A 25,682-nucleotide genomic window follows, 5' to 3' on the forward strand; every position below is an offset into this window, starting at 1 on the left:
TGTCTAGTACAACCAACCATTTAGAAAATCACCCTGTTGAGGATTAAAATTTTTCATTTTGGTGAGAATGCAGTTCTAAGTAACCAAGTTCAGTTTCATGTAGTAATAACACTGATCTACCAAGAACTACGAGAAGGAAGACGGAGTTCCCTGTTATTAGTAACAGATATGGTAGATCCCCGCCACCTTTTAAAATTTATTTAGAGGGAAAGAATGCACAAGCAGGATGGACAGAGAGAGAGGGAGAATTGCCAGTAGACTCCACACTGAGTGTGGAGTCCGAGGCGGGGCTAAATCTCATGACCCTCAGATCATGACCTGAGCCAAAACCCAGAGTCAGGTGCTCACTGACTGCCGCACCCAAGTGCCCCAGTAGATCCTCTTTTTATCATGAACTATAAAACATCATGCATCAGAGATTATACCAACAAATGACCCAAGGCTACTATTTAATATTTATATTTCTAAAATCTGATATTCTCAGTAGAGACAAAAAGATATTTTTACCTGGTCATTCATGAATAACAAATCTGAAAATTGCATAACTTATTTTATAGTTTCTTTAGACAAAATAAAATAAATGAGAAAACACTACCTAGACTTTTGTATTACTCAAAGACATACCCATTATGGACTGCAGCTCTTGGATCACTGCTACTCTTCACTTTGATCATTAGCAGAGAGAGGAGAAGATAGAACATAGCCAAGCCAAAGCACAAACGGTACACAGCTTTATAGCCAACCAAAATATTACAAGGAACAATGCCTTTTTCATTTTCACAAAATCCAGGAATCTAGAAAAAACAAAGAGTTTATGATGTCGAATTTTTTCAAATAAAAACAAGTTCTAGGTAACCAGATAGTTTCAGGTTTAGAAAACAGAAATATGCTTTACAGTTTCTGCTGAATATGTAAGCAAGGTAAGTCTGGAACATTTTCATCAGCTAGAAATTTAACTTTCTTTTCACTTTATTTGAGCCCATGATAAACTATAAACTGATCCACAACTGGATGTTTATTTTGACTTGCAGACTTAGTCCAAATGTCCTAAAACTTTCATTCTCCTGTGATATCTCAATTATCTGTATAAGAGAGAAATACAGTCAATAAAAGCTCAAAAAAAGCTCTGATGACCTTCAGAAAGCAGAGAATTATAAAGTAAGTCAGCTTCTAAATACCAAGGAAAACAACGATGGCTCCTTGAAACCAATGAGACCTAAATACATTTTGAGTTTTGGTGTCTCATTCTACAGGTGTTATTTTTGATAATGAAATGATCTGGATTAAAAAATAGCTGCCACTGATTTATTTTTAACTTAGAAATCTGAAAAAGACTGATGGCCATTACTGAAAGTCACACTGGAACCTGAACACACACACACACACACACACAGGACCTTAAATGCAATAAATGGGAGCAATCCTCAGAACCACATACACTACTTCTACATGAGAATAAATTTCCTCTAGAAAATGTTAAAGCAAATGGATATGCCAAATATGACTGTTAATTTGTGCCTTAAAACCAAGAACTTATCATTGTATTTAAGCTAATGGAGAGGCACTACTTCCTTTTGCTAGCTCCTGCAGAGTCTATAAACCCTTTCCTGGTCTCACTTAAATCTCACCTTTCCAACCCAGTTTAAGCCCTAGGGCAGTATATACTTACCCATACTCACTTGCAACACGTACACAACTAGACATCCTTAATTATCCCACTCCCTTGTGTGGTAGCAGGACACCACCTGGCAAATTCCCATCATTAATTAGTCAGGTTAAGGTTAGTCAGGTTGAGCTAGTTCAGTAACAATCCCCAAGTATCAGTGGCTTAATACAGCAAATATATAATTCTTGCTCTTGTGCATGTACATAACTGGTTCTGATAGTCACTTCAGGAGTCCAGGCTGTTGGAGAAGCCACCATTTCAAATGATGTACATGTTGTGACAAATTGAAAAAAGGAAATCTTATATCAGTAAGTAGAAGCTGATATGTATTTCTTCAACTCACAACTCACTGATGAGTAAGTATTAAAGACATGGCACTCTAGGAAATGCAAATCATTGATGACCTTCAGAAAGCAGAGAAGCAGAAACATTTGGTGATGAGAATTAACACCTACCATCTAAATTATTTAAAACCACAGTCAACTGGATCCACGACAAAACCGTATGAGAAAACACTACCTAGACTTTTGTATTACTTATAGCCAAGGACTTGAGTAACATTAGCTGGTCATCCACATTTACTATGTACAATGCTAGTTCTTTTAAAATCATAATAATCTCATTTTCCAAACTTTCACCATCTTTCCTTACCCTAAAGCCAACATCAAGCAGATACTGTGCTTTAAAATGGAGGTCAACTGCCATACTATCCTTCTCAACCTCAAATTTTCTGTTATCATTCATCTTGTCTTGGTGGAAAGCCAACTTCTATAACTTCTCTTGATCACCTCCTCCCTCTCTCCCTCATACAGATTAAAGCTCGTATCAAAATATAAATGATTAAATCTCATCCTAAAAAATCTTTGCCTTAACTCAGCTGCCCTCTGAGACCATCATCTTTGTTACAAAACTCCTCGAATCAGCAGTTTATAACTACTAGATACATTTCCTCATAGCTATTTGGGTCTCCTTCCACTTCTAATCCCAGCACTCTAAAGAAATCACTTTCTCAAAACACTAATGATATACTGGCTGTCAAATACTTTCTTCCTAAGGTCTGCACAACAGGGCATTCACTTGTTTCACCCCTTTTCATTGTTCCTTCTAAGGCTCCCTTTTCTCTACCAACCCCTTTCAATAACAGGTTTGTAAAAGTTACAGTCTCCTCACTTTGAATGGTCTTCTTCAGCATATGCTGCCATGGTTTCAACTTTCATTTCCATTCCCAAAACACCTCCAGCTAAGATTTCTTTTTTGTTACATACTGTGTTTCCTACTTCCTGTTAGATACACACACACACTTTCTCGAACACATATGTAGTGCAATATTCCTAAGTCAATGTTTTATAAACTAAATGAGTATTTTCCTCATTTCCTTTTATAACCTGACTCCCTGAAAAAAAATGTTTTTTAAATAAAACACATCACCCCCATTCCCCCCAACGGTTAACAGTAAGTTTCCTGCTAGTTGTCCAGAATCAGAATCTGGGTATTATATATTACTCTATCACTGCCAGTTTTTAAATCCAGATTCAGTTAATTCTACATTCAGAAAAGCTACTGCTGGCCCCCTATACAATTCTTGATTACACGACTAAAAGAGCCTCCACATTTAACTACTTGACTTCTAATTATTAGACCAGTCTTCCTAAAGCATACATATTCTGCTCAACAAGCTCTTTATCCTCATTTTGCTTCCATTTTTCAATCTCTGCATATAAAAGTTCTCATTCTTAGAATGTTGCTTTTTCCATGAGACCCACTGAGTTCTGACATTTAACTGGTTAGAATTACTTATTTCTCCTTATTACCACAGCACATTTTCTGTACAACCATCACCAAAGTTAAGCTTATATTAGTCTTACATTGCCTTTCTTTCCTAAAAGGTTATTAGGATTACTAAAACTGTAATTATAAGTTATCTTACTTTGTACATTACAATTTCCAAAACCCAGCAACTGGTTTTAAGCATACTTATTACAGGTTCAGTTAATCAATTAAAAAAAAAACAAAAAAAACTAACCTTATTCAGTTGTTCTTCCATTCCTGGTATCAGCATTACACAAGCTACACACACTCCAACAAGAAGGAAAAGTGCATAGATCAATCTAGTTACAGTAGAGTTGTTTCCACTAGGACAGCATCGACAGAGCAAACATGGGGCACTGCCACATAAACATGGTATCTGGGGAAAAGAGTATTAAAAATTAGTACATTTTAAAATGATACACTGAAAATTTGTTTCATCTACTCCAAAAAAAAAAAAAAAAAAAAAAAAGACTGATGTTAAAGTAATTACCAAGGAACAAAATGTATTTGGTTCACATGTAATTATCCATAAACTTTCTATGTACTTTCTGTGTAAAGATGGACCAAAGTTAAAAATAAAAGTGTTTGACCTCTAAATCAATTAAAATAAATCAAATCAGCTAAAACAACGAAGAAAAAAAAAACAAACCCAATAGCCGCAAAGAGTTCAGCAAAAACAAACAAAAAATCCTGGAATAATAACAAGCCCATCTCTGGCTCCTGTCCTCTAGCCCCCAGGTATCATACTGGTGAATTCACAAAATTCTGAGAATCTCCAATATCCCAGAAGAGAAAAAAAAAGGGAACTGGTATCCTTATCTTTTCCTATTGAGATGGTAGTAGTGAAAATTCAGGCTAGCTAACTTTCTCCCCTGGAACTCCACAGTAAACTACTAGAATATACCAGGGAAATCGGGTAATTCCCTCACCAGGAGAGATGAACACTGATTAGTGAATCTGCCAATATTTCAGAAAGGTTAAGCATTAAGTGTTCTCACAAGGACTCACCATAACCTTGGCTCAGCTCCCCATGCTGTCAGACTTCAGAAAGTTGGGACAGAGTAGGATATTCCAACCTTAGAGCTGCAGCTCTGGGGGAAAAGTCTCAGAAACCATGGGAAGGGAGTATGGCAGCAGTCCTACACACTATAGCAACCCATATAATGCAGACAAAGCTGTTTATAGTAAGCTTAAGAAAAAAAGAAATAAAAGTCATAGCAACTATGCACACATACTCTAGCAAAAGAAATAAATAAGCACAACCCTCAGGGAAGTGGAAAAAGGGTGAGGGAGAGACATTCGAAGAATCCTGCCTGAAACAAAACAAAACTTAGTAAAAGGAAATTCTGTACAAGCGTTTCACCTGAACTACAGAAAAATAACAAAAAGCAAATGTAAAAGAGTTCAAAAATGAAATGGGAAAAGAATAAAATAAGATAATGAAAAGAGAAAGTCAAACTTAAAGAATACTATCAAGGAACAAAACAGACACAGCTGAAAATAAAATTACAAACAGAAAAAAGCTTGAGATAATTACTATAAACTTAGGTCAAGATGGGAGTTAATAGTGACCAGACATATCCTACTGCCTTAATCAATGGAAAAAGTTAAACAAAAAAATGGTTTTTCAGACAATTAACAATAAGCAATACATGACAGTAATTTCTGAGAGAGGAAACAATGTGAACTCCATGACTGAACTGATCCATCTTTCTGCTTGGGGAAAGCTTCCAGAACAGGGAGATTGAATCTAAGCAGAGGCCAACAGTCCACCTGAATTAAGGAGACAACTGGGAGCTGGAACAGAGTTGGTCATTGAGAAAAGTAAAGGCAGCTAGAGTTTACAGGGCAGAATCCTGGAGAAAAGAAAGCTACAAAGTGAGCTCTGGAAATCTGCAGAGGCTTCAACTTGAATCTTCAGCAAAGCACTTATCACTGCAACCATCTGAATAAAATACCCAAGGAGGGGAAGAGATGGTATTCCCACCAGCCAGTGGAAAAACCTTGTAATCCAGGAGGCAATGAGTCACAGGCTACTACTCAGAATAAAAGTAAGGCATAAGATTAAAGACTACTCCAGTCTCACTTAACAAAGCATAAAGGAAACATCAAAAACATCAAATTTTAAGTAACTCACCTATGCCCAAGAACAAAGCCCCCAATATTTTCTTTTGAAAATACAAGTACATCCAACATCCATGAAAGTAAAATTTACAATATCTGACATCTAATAAAAATTTGACAGTTATGTAAGAAAGTAGGAACATATAACTTTTAATAAGAAAAATCAATCAAAATTAACCTGATTAAACACAGATGACTGAATTATAGACAATGGCATAAAAGTACTATTTTAACTGTATTTCATACTCTCAAGGAATATGAAGGAGATTTAAAAAACCCCATCAATATGTTAAGGAGAGCCATAGAAGATAATATAAAAGATCTATACAGAACCTGTAGAAATGAAAAATAAAATAACTAAACCAAAAAATACTAACATACTGCAAAAAAAGATAAGTGAACCCCAAAACACAGCAAAACAAGTGAGACAAAAATGCTAGGACAAAAATGAAAAGAACAACGTTGACAACTTCAAGCTGCCTAATGGAAGTGAAACTGGAGTTCTCAAAAGGGGAGATGACCAGAAGAGTGCTACTGAGGAAATAATTGTCAAAATATTCCCAAATTTAATCAAGATTATAAATTCCCAGATCCAAGCTCAATGAAATTCTAGCAAAATAAACACGAGGGAAACCATACCAACTCATATCACAAACGGCTTAAAAACAACCTTAAATAGAGATATATATAAAAAGCAGGCAGAAAAAATTAAGGCTTATTATATATAGAAAAAGGAAAACGTCAATTTTAATTAAAAAAATGGCTAAAAAAATGTTAAAAAAAACACAAATAGGGCGCCTGGGTGGCTCAGTGGGTTAAGCCTCTGCCTTCGGCTCAGGTCATGATCTCAGGGTCCTGGGATCAAGTCCCACATCAGGCTCTCTTCTTGGCAGGGAGCCTGCTTCCTCCTCTCTCTCTCTCTCCTGCCTGCCTCTCTGCCTACTTGTGATCTCTGTCAAAGAAATAAAATCTTAAAAAAAAATTTAAATAAATTAAAAAAAACACAAACAATAAAATTTTAGGCTCAGGGAAAGTCTTTCAAAAATTAACGTAAAATAAAACCACTTTCAGACAAAGGACAAAAGAATCCAAAACTAGCAGACCTGAACTACCAGAAATGTTGAAGGAAATCCTTCAAGCAGAAGGAAGATTAGACCAGACAGCAGATCTATACAAAAGGAATTAAGAACAATGCAAATGGCAAAATACAAGGAAATCCTTTAAAGGATAATTATCTCTTTTTTATTATGTTCAGTTAGCCACTTACAGTACATATCCTTAGTTTCTGATGTAGTGTTCAATGATTCATTAGTTGTGTTTAAAACTACTAAAACTATTAAAATTAAAGCAAAAATATTGTGGGCAGTTATAACAAAGGTGGAAGAAAAATATATGATGACTGCAAATAGCATGCAAGAGGAGACATTCAAGACATTCAACTTTATACTACTGCACGATTATTAAATTTTAAGTGGCATGACTGGAAATGAAAACAGATTGTAGAAAGTTAAAAATGAATAATATACACCCTAGAGTGACTTCTGAGAAACTCAAGACAAAGAAGTATGCTAGTAAAGCGATGGAAATAAAACAGAATACTAAAAATGGCTAATTAATGTAAAGTAAGGCAAAACATACAAACAACCAAAAAAACCCTACAGAAAACGAATACACAAACAGAAAATAGAAAGATGGTTGATTTAAACCCAAACATAATCACACTATGTGTAAATGGCATAAAGACTCCCAACAAATAGGCAGAGACTATGTTAGATAAAATCTTGAGATCCAATTCTCTCTTCTACAAGAATCTTACTTAAATATAAAAATGCATACACGTTAAGAGTGAAAGAAGGAAAAAATAAATACCATGCTATAGTAGTACCAGACTAAATTGATTTCAGAGCAAAGAATCCTACCAACGTTAAGGAGGGACACTTCATAATGAAAAGGAGACATACATGGGTATATTCATGGAGGAGACCACTAATCCTACATATTTCTACATTTAATAAGAGAACTTCAAAATACACTAGGGAAAAACAATAAAACTGAAAAGAATAACAAATTCACATTTATAGTCACTCATTAAGTAGCCAAACAAAAATCAGTAAGGATAAAGAAAATTTGTACATTATCAATTAATTGTGCCTGACATTTAGGGAATACTCAATATAACCAAAGTAGGGCACAAATTGCTTTCCAGAATGCACCAAAACAGACCACATTTCTGGCCATAAAACAAATCTCAAATTTCAATAAATATGCAAAATGTCTCAAATCAAACAACCACCATGTATTCTTGACCAACAATGGAATTAAGTTAGAAATCAGTAACAGAAAAAATATATGGAAACTAAGTTACACACTTCTATTTAACCCATAGGGGAAAAAAATACCAAAAAGAAATTACAACAAATGAAAATAACACATTACATTTGTGAAACTTACAGTACTAAACTACATTAGACAAAAATGAAGATTTCAATGGAACAATCTGAGCTTCTACCTTAAAAAAGAATCAAACAGAGGAGGGAGCAAGATGGAGGAGAAGTAAGAGATAGAAATATCATCAGGTCCAAGGAGTTCAGCTAGACAGTTATCAAACCATTCTGAACACCTGCAAGCTCAACAGGAGCTAGAAGAGAACAGCAATTCTAGGAACAGAAAATCAACCACTTTCTGGAAGGTAGGACTTGTGGAGAAATGAATCTGAAGTGACAGGAAGATATAACACAGAGGGAAGGGCCGGCTCCTGGCAAGCAGTGGAGCACCAAAGCACAAAATCAGAACTTTTAAAGGACTGCTCCACTGAGGGATGTCGCTCCACAGGCTACCTGGGGGGTGGGGTGGGGTGGAACCCTCATGGGGACAGTGTGGTCTCAGGAACCATGGGGTCACAGAAAGACCAGGGGTGCCTGAATGTGGCAGAGCTCCCAGGTATTGGAGCAGGGAAGCTGGCTGCAGAGATGGAGCTAAGAAGGGGGTTCTCAGCTCAGCGTTATTTTAAACTGTGATCTGAGGCACAGTCGGGCCACTACTCTTTGAGCAGAGACCACACAAGAGGCAGATTTGGGGAGACTCTCTCCTTCCTCCTCTGGGAGAAGCAGTGCAGTAGCTCTGCAGGTATCTGCTGGGTTTGGAGACTCCAAATGGTGCTGTGCACCAGAGATAAAAATGCTCGGTCACAGGCCAGAAGTGCACAGAGCACAGCCGGACACCAGGGAGACGAGAGTGATTGACTGCTTTTCACTGGAGGTGCACTGAGGAGTGGGGCCCCAAGCTCTTGCCTCCTCCACGGCCACAGATTGGAGGTTGCCATTTTCATTCTCCTCCTCCAAAGCTGTACAGAAAGTGTTCAGGGAACAAAAGCTATCAAAAGCTCACCTGAACACATTACTTAGCTGGTCCCTGGAAAGGGCGGTGCAATTTCGCCTCGGGCAAAGATATTTGAGAATCCCTGCAACAGGCCCTTCCCCCAGAAGATCAGCAAAAATATCCAGCCAAGACCAAGTTCACCGATCAGTGAGAACTATAGAACTCCAGAGTTAGGAAAAGCAACAAATAGAGTTCATAGCTTCTCTCCCATGATCCTTTAGTCTTTCAAAGTTAAACTTTTAAAATTCTTTTTCATATTCTATTTTTTTAAATTTTCCTCTTTACTTTTTTAAGGCTTTTTAACTATTTTATCTTACCAATATCTTTTTAAAAATCTTTTTTTTACTTCTCTTTGTTATACTCATATTTTACCCCTTCACTGTATTGAACCTTATTTTTTGTTTACATATAGATTTTTCTTTAAAATTTTGGGATACAATTTCTTCTAATCAAAATATACCCTAAATCTGGTGCATGGCTATGTTCTAATCTCCAGCCTGATCACATTTTTTCCCTTTTTTTTTTTTTCCCCAACCAACTTCTTATCAATTCCTTGTTTAGAATCTTTTTAAAATTTCATCTTTACAGTCATTTCCAGCCCTTCACCTTGTTTACCCTTATTTTTGTATATATATGTTTTCTTTCTTTATAATTTTGGGAGGTAGTCTCTTCTAACAGACCAAAATACACCCAAAATCAAGTGTGTGGCTCTGTTCTCTTCACCAGTCTAATTAGTGCATGTATATGTATATGTATATGTATATATATACGTATATGTGTGTGTGTGTATGTATATCCCCCTCCTCGCCCCCCCCTTCTTCTCCCCCTGGTTTCAGGTCTCTTCTGATTTGTTACTGTATATTTTTCTGAGGTTGTTGCTACTCTTTTGGTATTTTGTTCTCATTCATCTATTCTCATCTGGATAAAATGACAAGGCAGAAAAACTCACCGCAAGAAAAGAACAAAAGGCAATACTGATGGCTAGGGACCTAATCAATACAGACATTTGTAATATGTCAGAACTAGAGTTCAGAATGACGATTATTAAGGAGCCAGCAGAGCCTGAAAATGCAAGCCACAAATACTATGTATAGTTAGGCTGTCATTGAAAATAGAAGGAGATAAAACGCTTCCAGGACAAACAAAAATTAAGAGAATTTGCAAACACCAAACCAGCCCTACAGGAAATACTGAAAGGATTCTTCTAAGAGAGAGCCTTAAGAGAGATGAGAAAGGAACAGAGACAATATACAGTAACAGTCACCTTACAAGCAAAAGAATGGCACTCGATTCAGATCTTCATTCTTTCATTTTTCATTCATCTCTTTCAGTAGTTACCCTAACTGTGAATAGAATAAATGTCCCCAATCAAAAGACACAGGGTATAAGAATGGATAAAAAAACAAGACCCATCAATATGCTGTCTATAAGAAACACATTTTAGACCCAAAGACACCTCCAGATTTAAAGTGAGGAGGTGGAAAACAATTTATCATGCTAATGGACATCAAAAGAAAGCTGGAGTGACAATCCTTACAACATATAATTATATTTTAAGCCAAAGATTATTAAGCCAAAGGCTTCCTCATCCCTATGAGGAAGAACACTTTATCATACTTAAAGGGTCTGTCCAACAAGAAGAAATAACAATTTTAAATATCTATGCCCCTAACATGGGAGCAGACAACTACATAAGCCAATTAATAACAAAATCAAAGAAACACATTGACAATAATACAATAATAGTACGGGACTTTAACATCCCCCTTACTGAAATGGACAGAGCATCTAAGCAAAAGATCAACAAGGAAATAAAGGTTTTAAATGACACACTGGACCAGATGGACCTCACAGATATATTTAGAACATTCTATCCCAAAACAGCAGAATATGCATTCTTCTCTAGTGCACATGGAACATTCTTCAGAACAGATCACATCCTGGGTCACAAATCAGGTCTCAAACAGTACCAAAAGATTGGGATCATCCCTGCATATTTTCAGACCACAATGCTCTGAAGCTAGAACTCAATCAAAAGAGGAAAGTTGGAAAGAACTCAAATACATGGAGGCTAAAGAGCATCCTACTAAAGAAAGAATGGGTTAACCAGGAAATTAAAGAAAAATTTAAAAACTTCAGGGAAACAAATGAAAATGAAAACATAACTGTTTAGAATCTGTGGGACACAGCAAAGGTGGTCTTAAGATGAAAGTATATAGGGGCGCCTGGGTGGCTCAGTGGGTTAAGCCTCTGCCTTCGGCTCAGGTCAAGATTCCAGGGTCTTGGGATGGAGCCTCGTATCAGGCTCTCTGCTCAGTGTTGAGCCTGCTTCTTCCTCTCTCTCTGCCTGCCTCTCTGCCTACTTGTGATCTCTGTCAAATAAATAAAATCTTTAAAAAAAAAAAAAAGAGCAAAGTATATAGCAATACAAGCCTTTCTCAAGAAACAAGAACTGTCTCAAGTACACTACCTAACCCTATACCTAAAGGAGCTGAAAAGAACAGAAGGGGGCGGGGGGGAAAAGCCTAAACCCAGCAGAAGAGAAATAATAAAGAGCAGAAATCAATGAAACAGAAACCAAAAGAACAGCAGAACAAATCAACGGAACTTGGACCTGGCTCCTTGAAGAAATTTTAATAAGACCAATAAACCCCTGGCCAGACTTATCAAAAAAAAAAAAAAAATAGAGAAAGGACCCAAATTAATAAAATCATGAATGAGAGAGGAGAGATCACAACCAACACCAAAGAAATGCAAATAATTATAAGAACATATTATGAGCAACTATGTGCTAGCAAATTTGACAATCTGGAAGAAATGGATGCATTCCTAGAGACATATAAACTACTAAAACTGAACCAGGAAGAAAGAGAAAACCTGAACAGACCCATAACCAGTGAGGAGATTGAAGGTGCCATAAAAAATCTCCCAACAAGAGCCCAGGGCCAGACGGCTTCCCAAACAATTCTTTAAATGTTCTACCAAACATTTAAAGAATTAATACCTATTCTCTTGAAACTGTTCCAAAAAACAGAAATGGAAGCAAACTTCCAAACTCATTTTGAGGCCAGCATTACCTTGGTCCCAAAACCAAAGACCCAATCAAAAGGGTACAGACCAATATCCTTGAATAACACGGATGCGAAAATTCTCACCAAAATACTAGCCAACAGGCTCCAACAGTACATAAAGGATTATTCTCCACAACCAAGTGGGCTTTATTCCTGGGCTGCAAGTTTGGTTCAACATCCATAAATCAATCAATGTGATACAATATATTAATAAAAGAAAGAACAAGAACCGTATGATACTCTCAACAGATGCCGAGGAAGCATGTGACAATATATAACATCCTTTCTTGATCAAAACCTCACTATGTAAGCATAGACGGTACATACCTCAATATTATCAAAGCCATCTCTGAAAAACCTACAGCAAATATAATTCTTTATGGGGAAAAACAGCTCTTCCCCTAAGGTCAGGAACACATCAGGGATGTCCACTATCACCACTGCTATTCAACACAGTACTAGAAGTCTTAGCCTCAGCAATCAGACAACAGAAAGAAATCAAAGGCATCCAAATTGGCAAAAAAGGAGTCAAATGCTCACTCTTTGCAGATGATATACTTTATGTGGAAAACCCAAAAGAATCCACTCCAAAACGGCTAGAACTCATCCAAGAATTCGGTAATGTGTCAAGATATAAAATCAATGCACAGAAATAAGTTTTATTCCTATATCCCAACAGCAAAACAGAAGAAAGAGAAATTAAGAAGTCGCTCCCATTTACAACTGTACCCAAAACCGTAAGATATCTAGGAATAAGCCTACCAAAGAGGCAAAGAATCTGTACTCAGTAAACTATTAAGTACTCGTGAAATAAATTGAGGAAGACACAAAGAAATGGAAAAATGTTCCATGCTTATGGATCAGAAGAACAAATATTGTGAAAATGTCTATGCTACCTAAAGCAATCTGCACATTTAATGCAATCCCTATCAAAATACCATCGATTTTCTCAAAGAAATGGAACAAATCAAATAATCCTAAAATATATATGGACCCTAAATAGCCAGAGGAATGTTGAAAAGGAAAGTCAAAGTTGGTGGCATCACAAGCCCAAACTTCAAGCTCTTTTACAAAGTTGTAATCATCAAGACAGTATAGTACTGCACAAAAACAGACACATAGACCAACAGAACAGAATAGAGAGCCCAGAAACAGACCCTCAACTCAATGTTCAACTAATCTTCAACAAAGCAAGAATGTCCAATGGAAAAAAGACAGTCTCTTCAACAAATGGTGTTGGGAAAATTGGACAGCTACATGCAGAAGAATGAAACTAAACCATTTCCTTACACCACACACAAAAATAGACTCAAAATAGATGAAAGACCTCAATGTGAGACAGGAATCCATCAAAACCTTTGAGGAGAACACAGGCAGCTACCCCTTCAATCTCAGCCACAGCAACTTCTTCCTAGAAACATCGCTAAAGGCAAGGGAAGCAAGGGCAAAAATGAACTACTGGGACTTCATCAAGATCAAAAGCTTTTCCACAGATATTCGCAAATGACTTATCAGATAAAGGGCTGGTATCCAAAACCTATAAAGAACTAATCAAACTCAACACCCAAAGAACAAATACTCCAATTAAGAAATGGGCAAGAGACATGAACAGACATTTCTGCAAAGACATCCAAATGGCCATCAGACACAGGAAAAACTGCTCAACATCACTTGGCACCAGGGAAATACAAATCAAAACCACAATGAGATACCACCTCACACCAGTTAGAATGGCTAAAATTAACCAGTCAGGAAACAACAGATGTTGGAGAGGATGCAGAGAAAGGGGAACCCTCCTACACTGTTGGTGGGAATGCAAGCTGGGGCAGCCACTCTGTAAAAAGTATGGAGGTTCCTCAGAAAGTTGAAAATAGAAGTACCCTATGACCCAGCAATCACACTACTGAGTATTTATCCTAAAGATATAAACATAGTGATGTCAAGGAGTATGTGCACTTGAATATTTATAGTAGCAATGTCCACAATAGCCAAACTATGGAAAGAACCTAGATGTCCATCAACAGATGAATGGATAAAGAAAAAGTGGTGTGTGTGTGTGGTATACAATGGAATATTATGCAACTCAAAAAAACCCACAAAATCTTGCCATTTGCAATGATGTGGATGGAACTAGATGATATTAGGCTAAGTGAAATAAGTCAATCAGAGAAAAAGAATTGTCATATGATCTCTCTGATATGAGGAATTTTAGAGGCAGGGCAGGGGGTTATGGGGGAAAGGAGGGAAAAATGAAACAAGATGGGACTGGGGAGGGAGACAAACCATAAGAGACTCTTAATCTCAGGAAACAAACTGAGGGCTGCTGGGGTTGGTGGGGGGGGTGGGCAGATAGGGTGGCTGGGTTATGGACACTGGAGAGGATATGTGCTATGGTGAGTGCTATGAATGGTGTTAAGAAGATGATTCACAGACCTGTACCCCTGAAACAAATAATACATTATTACATGTTAATAAAAAAAAGAAAGAAAAAGGGTCATTGGACACCTCATCAAATTATACAGATGGCAAATAGGCATATGAAAGGACGTTCCACATATTTCATATGCATATGGGAAATGCATATTAAAACTCATGTACATACAAAAGCCTGCAAATGGATGTTTATAGTAGCTTTATTCCTAACTGCCCAAACTTGGAAGCCATCAAAATGTCCTTTCATAGGTGAATGAACAAATAAACTGTGGTATATCTAAAAAATTGTACATTATTCAGTGCTGAAAACAAAGGAGCTCTCAAGCCATGAAAAGACATGAAGAAACCTTAGATGGGTATTACTAACTAAAAGAAGGCAATGTGAAAAGACTACAACTTGTATGACTTCGACTGTATGAAATTCTGGAAAAGGGAAAACTTTGGAGACAGTAAGATCAGTGACTGGAGTAGGTACAGGAATGAATAGGCAAGGCATAGAGGATTTTAAGGGGAGTAAAAATATTCTGTGTACTACTATAATGGTGGCTACATGTCATTATACATTTGCCCAAACTCCCAGAGTGTCCAACACCAAGAGGGAACCATACTGTAACTACAGACTTTGGGTGATTACGTGTCACTATAGGTTCATTAATTTTAATAAATGTATCACTCTGTTGGGGGATGTAGGTTCAGGGGATATATGGGAAATCTTTGTTTTCTTTCTCTCAATTATTCTATGAACCTAAGACTACTCTAAAGAACACCCCCTTTTTTTTTAAAGTGAGAAGGAAAGCATGAGTGTACAAGTGGGTGGGGGGAGGGACGGGGGAGAGGGAGAGAGAGAATCTTATGCAGACTCCATGCTCACTGCAGAGACCTACACGGGGTTCAATCTTACAACACTGAGATCATGACCTGAACAGGAATTAAGAGTCAGACACAAAACTGAGCCACCCAGGTGCTCCTAAGAAAAAGCCTTTAAAAATAAAGGCTATATGGGATGCCTGGATGACTCAGTCGGCTAAGCATCTGCTTCTGGCTCAGGTCATTGCCCTAGGGTCCTGGGGATGGAGCCTCCCAAAAGGGGGGGGGGGTCCTTGCTCAGCAGGGAGCCTGCAGCTCCCCCTGCTTGTATGCTTGCTCTCTCACTCTCTCTCTCTGCTAAATAAAATTTAATAAATAAATAAATAAAATAATAAAGAAAGGATAATACATTGTAACCAGGTAGGGTTTAGTGAGAAAAATTAAGGCTGATTGAATTTTTGAAAATCAACCAATGCAATTCATCATATTCACATAATAAGGAAAAACCATTATGGTCACTCAACTGATGCAGGAAAATCACTTGACAAAATTTAATAGCCACGCATGACAGATCGAACAAAACTTTCTGCAAAGAAAACACCATATCCTCAACTTGATAAAGTGTATTTATAAGAAATCTATAGCTGCCACCATGGTGAAAGTCTATTTCCCCTAAGAGTCAAAACGAGGCAAGGATATCTGCTCTCATCACAGATATTTAACTTCACACTAGAGGTTCTAGTCCATACAAGAAGACAGTTAAAAGAAAAGGAATATACACAGGAAAGGGAAAACTAAAACTCTTCCATTCACAAATAACTGTTTACATGGAAATCCCAAAAAACTTAAAAATGCTACTAGAAGTACAAGGGAGTTTAAAAAGGTCCAAAGATACAAGGTCATTATTATACACACATTAATCATAATCCCGCATACCAAAAGAAAACAAATGAAAACTGAAATTAAACAAAAAGAAATACTAAAGTATAAATCTAATGAAATATATACGAGATCCCAAATGATGATTATTAGAAAACAATGATGAAACAAATCAAAGACTTAAATAAATGGCAAGATACTCTGGGCTCATGAATTGAAAACTCGGTATTTTAAGACGTCAATTCTTTCCAAACTTGCCTACAGTCAACCAAATTCCAATCACAATCCCAGCAGGAGGCTGGTAGAAATAAATCAGTTGCTTTAAAAATTTATGTGGAAAGGTAAGGGAACCAGATAGCCCAAAGAATTTTGAAAAACAATATTGAAAGAAACACAATACCTACTTTCCAAGATTAACTTTAAAATCACCACTAATCAAAATAGGGTGGGTTTAGGCAACAGTATAGGTACAAATAAATGGAACAGAATAAAGTTCAAAATAGACTTCCATAAATAAGGTAAAAGGATTTTTGATTAAAGTGCCAAAGCAAATCAATATAAGAAGGATAATCTCTTTAATAAACAGTAATGAAATAATGGTTTATTTATCTATCTAAAAGAAGAACCGTAAGGGTTGCCTAGGTGGCTAAGTAGGTTAAGCGTCTACCTTTGGCTCAGGTCATGATCCCAGGGTCCTACAATTGAGCCCCATGTCAAGCTCCCTGCTCAGCTTTTTCCTCTGCCACATACTTGCTATCTAATAAAATAAATAAAATCTCAAAAAAACCCTTAAGCCACAATTAAACCATGTATCAAAATTAACTGAAGACTTCTTAGATACAATATGAAAAGCAAGACCCTCAGAAGAAAGAAAATTGATAAACCAGGTTCCATCAAAATTAAGAACTTCTGCTCTTTGAAAGACACCTTGAAGAGAACTAAGACAAACCATAGACTTGAAAAAAATATATGGGAATCAGGTAGCTGATAAATGATTTGTACTGAGACTACATAAGGAATATTTAAAACTTAAGTAAACAACCAACCAGAATAAAAACTGGGCAAATTATTTGAACATTTTAAGAAAGAAAATATATGGATGGCAGGTAAGTGCATGAAAGAGTACACAATATCATCAGTTAGTAAGGAAATGCACAATGAAAGCATTAATGAGATACCACCACACACATCAGAAAGGCTCAACTCAAATAAACTCATAATACCAAGTACTAACAACTCTCTTTGCTGGGATTGAAAATTGGTACTGCTATCTTGGAAACCAGCTTGGTAGTTTCTTATAAGTCAAATGTATGCTTGTCATATTGCTCAGCAATTCCACTGCTAGATATTTCACCTGAGCAAAAGAGAATTTCCCTTCACCTGATACATGGATAGTAAGTTTTGGTACATCCAAGCAATGGAATACTATACAAAAATAAAAAGGAACAAACCACTAATACACAAAACATGAATAAATCTCAATGAATTATACTCAGTAAAAAAAGCCCAACTCAAAAGGCCACATCATGTATGATCCTATTTATATGCCTTTCTGGAAAGAACGATTTCTGGAGAGAGAAAAAACAGGTGTTGCCAAGAATGCGGATGAGAGAATTTAAGGTGCTAAATTCTTCTGAATCTAATTCTTCTGAAGCTGTTATGTAACTAAAAGGATTTCTCAAAATTCACAGACCTGTAGATTTACAAAGTGTGAATTACAGGTAAATTCTAACAACTAAAAAAATGACAAAAATACAGAAAAATAATACGGAAGGAAAACAAAGACAATGTAACATAAAGGTAACTGGTGTCCTTAAAATAGAGAATCCTCTAAATAAACAAAAAGGGGGGAGCCTGGATGGCTCAGTGGGTTAAGCCTCTGCCTTCGGTTCAGGTCATGGTCTCAGGGTCCTGGGATGGGGCCCCGCATTGGGTTCTCTGCTCAGCAGGGAGCCTGCTTTGCACCTCCCTCCGCCTGCCTCTCTGCCTACTTGTGCTCTGTCAAATAAATAAATAAAATCTTTAAAATAAACAAACAAACAAAAAGGAGATTCAAAGATAGAATCCAAGAAAAATTTCCTTAGATGAAGAAGTGAACCTGTATTTCCAAAAGAATACTATTTTCTTTCTTTTTTGCTTTTTAAAGATTTTATTTATTTGAGAGAGAGTAAGTAAGAGAGAGCATAAGCCAGGGAAAGGCAGAGGGAGAAGCAGACTCCCTGTCAAGCAAGGAGCCCGACAAAGGGCCTGATACCTGGACCACGGCCTGAGCCAAAGGCAGATGCTTAACCCAGTTTGTTCCAGAGAAAACTATTTTCTAGACAAAAAAAAGTGATAAAAGATTTAAAGCCAGACATACTTAGTTAATTTCAAAGAGAAGTAAAAACTCTTCAGATATCCAGGCAGAGTAAACAAGTCAACAGAACATGTGAGATGTGTTGGGAGGGAGTGGACATCAGTGTTGTTAGACAAAACAGGATTCACAGAAAACACTATTAAATTCTGAAGGAAATGGGTATACTATTAATGCCTCTCAGAAATGTAAGAGACATTTTTATATACAGAAGAATTTAAAGATTTCAGCATCCACAAATTCTTCAAAAATCTAACGTATTATAAAATTTAGTCAATTAGGAGAGAACATTAAATTAAAAAACAAAACAAAACTGGGAGAAGCCATGTTTTAAAAGTGCTTTGAGGTTTGACACCACTTATGTGTATAGCAGTAGTTCTCAAAATGTAGCAGGTACCAGAATCACCTGGAGGGCTTATTAAAACAGAATGCTGGGCCTTTGCGTTTCCAGTAAGTCTCCAGTGTGCTGATGCTATAGGCTCAAGAAAACACTTCAAAAATGACTTGTTCAGTTCTAAAACTAAACAACCAGGATTATTATGGTTATAAAATATAATGGTCACATACAAAAAATAACAAATATATAAAGAGATTCTGGTTAAAGATGGCAGACTAAATATGTGAATTTACCCATGCTCCCAATAAGATAAAAACAAAAACAAAGGGCTTTTTAAAAAGAGGAATAAACTTAAAAGGTCAAAGACTTCTGGTTTTATCCTCCTGTTTTTCTTGACCTTTAAGGCCTAGGAAGTTGAATTATAAGCCACTGAAGGAATAAGTTAAGCAATAAAATTTGTAGAGAATTCCTAAACAGATCAGGAACTGGTGGCACCAGGTAGCCTCCATAACTGAGGTAAAAGGTAGAGATAAAAACAGGATTCATTAAATGCTTTTTTAAAAGCAGTTAAGACTCAGATTTCATTCCTTTTTTTTTTTTTTGCTCTGGCCAGCTGAAGAGGATAAAGCAGAATTTCTCAAGGCTGGCACCACTGATATCTTGGGTCAAAAAATTCTCTGCTCCTTGGGGAGCCATCCTGTGCAGTGTAAAATGTTTAGTAGTATCTCTGGCCTTAACTTACTAGATGCTATTAGCACCTCTTACCCCAAATTAGACAGCAAAAGATCCCTGCAGACATTGCCAAATGTCCCTTGGGGGCAAAACTGTGCCCAGTTGAGAACCATTGCTACAGAAGGATGTCCTTAGATGAATCTTTTTAGAAAACTCTCCTCATGAAGAAATGTTTATTTAACAACAACTCCTTTATTTTTATTTTTCTTTCATTAAATTCCAGAAAAACTAGATTTAATGCTTTGTTTAAAAATACATGTTTAGCATGCTACGATCCATCTATGTACATATACACAGAGAGAAGGAATATTATTGGTAGTGGCATTTTTTTGTGTGACACTAACTTTGTACTCTGCTATGCTTGACTGTTCAGTGACTATGAATCATTTCTGCAAAAACAAGTCATTGTACTAAAAAATAAAAATCTAGCAAAAGCTGACACAAAATAGGTAGGTAGTAATCACTAGCTCTTTCTTAAGTATACTAAGTATCTTGGACAAAAAAAAAAAAAAAATGAAGTCCAATCATTCAAAAAATCAATTCTAGTCCTTAGTATCACTGTTGATACTGGGGTGGAGAAAAGCACTGAAGTAGGCATAAATTGCTGGTAATGTAGTTCCAGGATTAGGTGAGAGATCCAGATATTTAAGTGGTTAATGTAATCACCGATCCAAAAGACAGCCACATGAACCAAGATTTATGATCAATCTAATTCTAGGACACTTAGCAAAGAAGCTCAAAATAAAAATTAAAGCTCCAATCAATACACAACAGTATTACATGTGTTTTTTCTTTTATGTGTTTTCATAGCTCAGAAATTTTCTACAGCTGTTTTATAAATCAGAAAAAAAAACCTTACAAAAATAGATTAAGCCTCAAAACATCTGAGTAAAAAGTAAGCCTTGTTTAGATACAGTTTAACTGTTCTAATTTAATGACTTGAGTACTTTTGAAAATTTGAATAAGTTTTGGATTTGTCAAAACCTTTAAGTAAATAAGCATATTGACTATTAAGACTTGAAAAATAGGACTTAATGCAAGACAAAATCCCCTCCGGTTGCTAACAAACTACACTAAAATTGAACAGTTCATGAATAGAGACAAAAGCACCAAGAATGAAAGGAGGAAATATCACATACTACATAGAATTACATAACACAGAGTCAATTCCTAGGCTGGCCACCATAATCTAGCACACTTAAGATCAACCTTGGCCACCCAGCCTACCTGCCAGAGATAGTGACTTATTAACAGTGACTAAAATGCAGTGTCAATTTTATCAGTTTTCTAGTCAATAAAGGTGAAGAACTAGTTGTAAAAATTTTAATAGGAATATAATTTTCCATATTGTTCACTAAAGTGATTTTCTGATTTAAAACACATAAACATAAAAAATATATATATAAAAATCCTTTACACCCCTCCCCCAACCGTAATTGTTTTTGAAGGAAAAAAAAAGGTGTTCATCATGTTTCTGGAGAGGAGAACAAAACTGGAAACATGAATCCCTCCTTTTAAGTCTTTACTATACACAAAGAACATGCCAACTTGATAAATGGCCAAAATCTGACTTTACAAATCACACATTCTTCCTACCCCCCCAAAATAAAAGTAATGTTTTAAAATTTATTATTCTGTAATACATTTATTACCCTATGCCTCTTTTGTATTAAACAGACTCAAGTAGATATTCCAGTTTATTACTGAGATTAAAAATACCTGTTTTCCATGCCCAACTACAAGAAGAAATATAATCAAGAGGATGATCTCAGTTGAATTAACAACCTCCAGGTATTATTTTATTAAAATTTAACACTTACAGTTCAAGCAATATCAGAACTTTATGAAAAAAAGTGATTTATGTAAAATAATAAAAATTCTGACTCGTGTATATAATGGGAATCATTTGGGAAATCCGACAAGCGTTAGAAGTGGAATTTAGAAATCATGGATTAAAGAAATATGATTTTAACGCAAATACCTCGCCCCAAATTAAAAATAACTTTAGTAACTCTAATATATGCAGGCTGTTGGGGGGGGGGGGAAATGATTATCTTAAACTGAAGTTTATTTGCACCACCTGAATAAAGAAACTGTATCACTATAATGAAAAATGGTATCACTCTAACGATGCTATCTAATTTAAATGCAACCTACACCGAATTAAACATGGAATTTCAGATTACAGAAGTATGCTTTACGTCAAGATACAAGATTTGTAACACCACTGAACTGACCAGCTTTTACAGATACATACATTTATTACTTGAGAAATACAGTAATTTCTTTCTAGCATGAAGGTCGAGGACCCAGCCACAGAACTAAGATTCAACAGTATTAGTAAATATTACCACTAAACTGTCCCAAATAGCGGGCGTTTAACTGCAGAGTCCGCCCGACAGAACAAAGAGGCCGACATGGCTCCAGGGATGACAGTGCTGCAGTCTGAGGTCGCTGGGAACAGGACGAAAAGACAGGGTACTCCACGGAATAGGCCTAAAACCTACGTACGGACGGCCTACGCAGACACAGGAAAAAGAGCAACAAAAAGGGACCTAGAAGAATGGGGAGTAGCTTTCATGAAAGCTACTCACGAAAAACAGTTGGGGGTGGGAAACTACGGCTGTCTTGTCTTTGCTTCTCCCATCCGGATTTAACTTTCCATCTCACTGCTCCTCACGGCCACTGCTGACAGCTCTACGCAAGACTCAGGGCCCTAAAGCTGAACTGGCGTGACCACGGGATACAGGGAGAAAATGGGGACGGAAGGCACTCCCTGTTGGGTGGGATACCACGTTACCTATGCAACCCATCCAGCCCGGCTCGGGCTCCTGTCGCCTTCGCCTCTTACGCTTAGCACCCTGAAGGTTACTAAAAACCTCCTTACCCAGCTCGCCATGGAGCACAGCCCCAAGACGTTCCCCATCTCCGCAACGTCGCAGTAGGACCGGCAGGCAACAAGATGGAGACAGTACCTCTCCACCCTTTCGGGCCTTATTTACTATTTGCGAGCCACTTCCGGCGCATAGCTCACCCCGCCCCTTAGCTTTGCGTCACTTCCTTTGAGGTCTGAGTTGGGTGGGGCGGAGGAGGGTGTTGTGATGAGATTCCGCGTGCGCATTTTTGGAATTTGTGGCTGCTTTCCGAGCAGAATTATCTTAACGCCGCGGGCGGAAGTTTTTGGCTAATGCAGTGATCGTAGTTTGCCACATTAAGGAAACGATGTGAGAAAAACTCACCATTGCTTAATGTTTATTTGAGTTTGGGTTCAGTAGAGTAGTGCTTGATGATTTTGTCCTCTAACTGCTTTTGAAGGATTGCCTTCTCGGTGCTCATACGTTCGTCCACTTATTTCTCGTTTTAACACTTTTGCGTCTTTTTGCCCCACTTACATTCTCAGATATTCCTGCAGGCCACTGCCTAGGAAAAGTTCTATTGGGGTATTTCCATTCGTTTGGGTACTAACAGTTCTTTGTATCACTTTTTTGTTGTTGACACGCATTTTAATTTCTCATCCAATTAAGATGTTACAGGAAGTTTGCCTGTTCAGAAATTTTAATTAGGTGAAAAGACATACTGATTATAAAGACTTAAATATGGCATTGATTTTATTGAACGTCATGAGCTGTTCAGGGGACATTTGGAATCCTTGCAAATTAAGTGGTAATGATCATCTCTAGTGAGTGTACATAAAGTTCTAATTCTTTTATAGTGATGTAAAAAGATATTCTGGGAAAACAGTTTGGTGCACAGAAATAAAATAGAAATAGTCTTTGTCATTAATAATGACAGTTTTATAAAGATTACAAAAATTAGATGGGTGAAGGTGAAGTAACACCTAGGAATCTAGAACTGTGACCATTAAATAAGTAGCAAAAAGGAAGTAATGGAATTCGGTAAAAGACAATGGGTTCAGTTTGGGCATGTTGAACTTGAAGTCTCAGAAATGCTACCCCTCAGCACGTGAAATGCAAGCTTAAAAACCAAGAGTAATGAGATGCAAAATTTAAAGTAACTTAAATTGCCCTTAGAGTTGAAGATGTCAGCCTGAAAACAAGAAGCCAGTTCAAGAAGCAAAGCATTTAACTGGAATCAAAGAATTGCAATTCAGGATACACAGATTTATGTAGAATCCCAAATAGTGTCCAGATTTCAGAAGGTTGACAGGATTTTCATGAAGAAAAAAAGGAGGAAGATTGGGTAAATAGTTTTAAAGAAGAGTTCATTGGTGCTGACAAGTAGGGCTGGATTTGCACTCATTGATTGGTCAGGTGAAGTGATCCCTAGGCAAAAGTTCACTTTTATTAATCTTTTCAGAAGAGATATTCTCCTGCTCGTTGACTTCTTGAATGTTGACCATTTGGCCGAGTTCAAGGTTCAAGAAACAGGATGTGAAAACCAGTTCTCCAGAAATGGCTGTTCTGGCTCCCTTTTAAAATGGCTCTACTTAAGTCATTTTTAAAAAGATAGAGGATTGAGGTAGATATCCAAAGAGAGATGTTGTAGAGTTACAGGAGTCCTTAATATGAATCCAAAAAATTTACCACTGGAAAAATTATCAAGTGGGGAGAAGCTATTGACTTAGTTTTTAACTTCTCACTGTGGTTAATGTCATTTACACACCCCTCCTTTCAAGTTCTTCTGAATTTTAAATTCTGCTTTCAATATACATTGTGAAAATAGTGTTAGTAAGGTACTTGACTTCTCAGAATCTCAGAATCTTTGTTAGTAATATATCAATCTTAAAGAGCTGAGGGGATTAAATAATAGTCACGTGGTCTTATAAATTATAGCACAGTGTAAGCCTATTGTAGACCATAAATACAAGCTAGTTTCCCCCAAAATAAATTGTCTTAAAGAATGAATAAAATTTATGCATAGTTTATATTGTACAATACAAGGAGAGAAAGGATGTATGAAAATTATATTATGACTTTAATCCTAAAATAATTAAATTCTAAATGTAAACATGTTTAAATATTTTAACATATGTTCAGTAAGAATAAGCTAGGAGTAGATTAGGACAAAATAACCTATAGGGGTCAGTATAAACTTAGAATTGCAAGAGGCCGTATCCTGATTAAAGACATGTTTTTGTCAGTGAAGACATATTTTGATTTTTTAATTAAAAATCAAGACATAATAAAGGTAAAACACCCTCCTAATTTATTACCTTAATATTAAGATAGCCTATGAACAATTTTCTTTCCACACAGATTTTTTTTCCCTCCCCCAGCCCAATGTAAGCCATTAATTCCCATGACAACCAGATATGTCTATACGTAGATGAGTACAAAAGTATAATATTTATTTCAGGTAGAACATATATAAATTTAGGGAAAAAGGCAAATATTCACAATGTAAATAATGAAGTGATAGAGAATTCAAATGTTTCTAGGGTTTAAATACTATTTTATAATCATTTAGAATGACTACTTGAAGAAATGCTAATGGCATTTCTAAAACATTTTGCTTCTCAAGGGCAATTAGCTAAAATATGTTAAGGATTTATTGTCCTCACATAGGAGTTGATAAAATTTAATGTTATCATATATTGAAGAACTATTAAAATCAAGCATTCATTCACCAAAAAATGTTACTAGGCTGTAGAAAGGAGCCAACTATTTCTATTTATGCATGATTTATGATTTATGCATCTATTTATGCAGATTTTTGAATTCTTACTGAATACATTATTAGGGCAATGTTTAAATCATCACTTTCCAGTAGAAATACAATGTGAGCCACTTTTATAATTCAAAATTTTCTAGTAGCCACATTAAAAAGAAAAAGGAACAGGTTAAATTAATTTTAATAATATTTTAATGATACATCTAATTTAACCCAATATAATTTCAACATGACATTAATATAAAAATTACTAATGAGATGTTTTACATTATTTTTCATGTTTTCCATTTTTTTTTTTTAAGATTTTATTTATTTGAGAGAGAGTGAACAAGAGAGCAGAGCAGGGGTAGGGGCAGGGGCAGAGGGAGAGGAAACAGATTCCCCCTCGCAGGGAGCCCAATGCAGTACTGGATCCCAGGGTCCTGGGATCATGACCTGAGCAGAAGGCAGCCACTTAACAGA

The 25,682-nt window shown here is 36.5% G+C and overlaps 1 protein-coding gene across 1 annotated transcript in view; it reads right to left on the bottom strand.

Moving 5' to 3' along the window:
• The window catches only part of SERINC1 (serine incorporator 1), a 37,800-nt gene extending 15,215 nt beyond the window's left edge, over positions 1-22,585 (bottom strand). The window contains exons 1-3 of the mRNA XM_032862429.1: positions 22,477-22,585; positions 3,690-3,851; positions 625-794 (exon numbers count right to left, since the gene is read on the bottom strand). Of these exons, the coding sequence (XP_032718320.1) occupies positions 625-794; positions 3,690-3,851; positions 22,477-22,515 (371 nt within the window). The 5' untranslated portion in view covers positions 22,516-22,585. The remainder of the gene's footprint in view (positions 1-624; positions 795-3,689; positions 3,852-22,476) is intronic.
• Positions 22,586-25,682: the final 3,097 nt, after the last annotated feature.

This window comes from Lontra canadensis, unplaced genomic scaffold, assembly GCF_010015895.1.
Source record: "Lontra canadensis isolate GAN:19392208 unplaced genomic scaffold, GSC_riverotter_1.0 scaffold23, whole genome shotgun sequence".
Taxonomy (NCBI): domain Eukaryota; kingdom Metazoa; phylum Chordata; class Mammalia; order Carnivora; family Mustelidae; genus Lontra; species Lontra canadensis.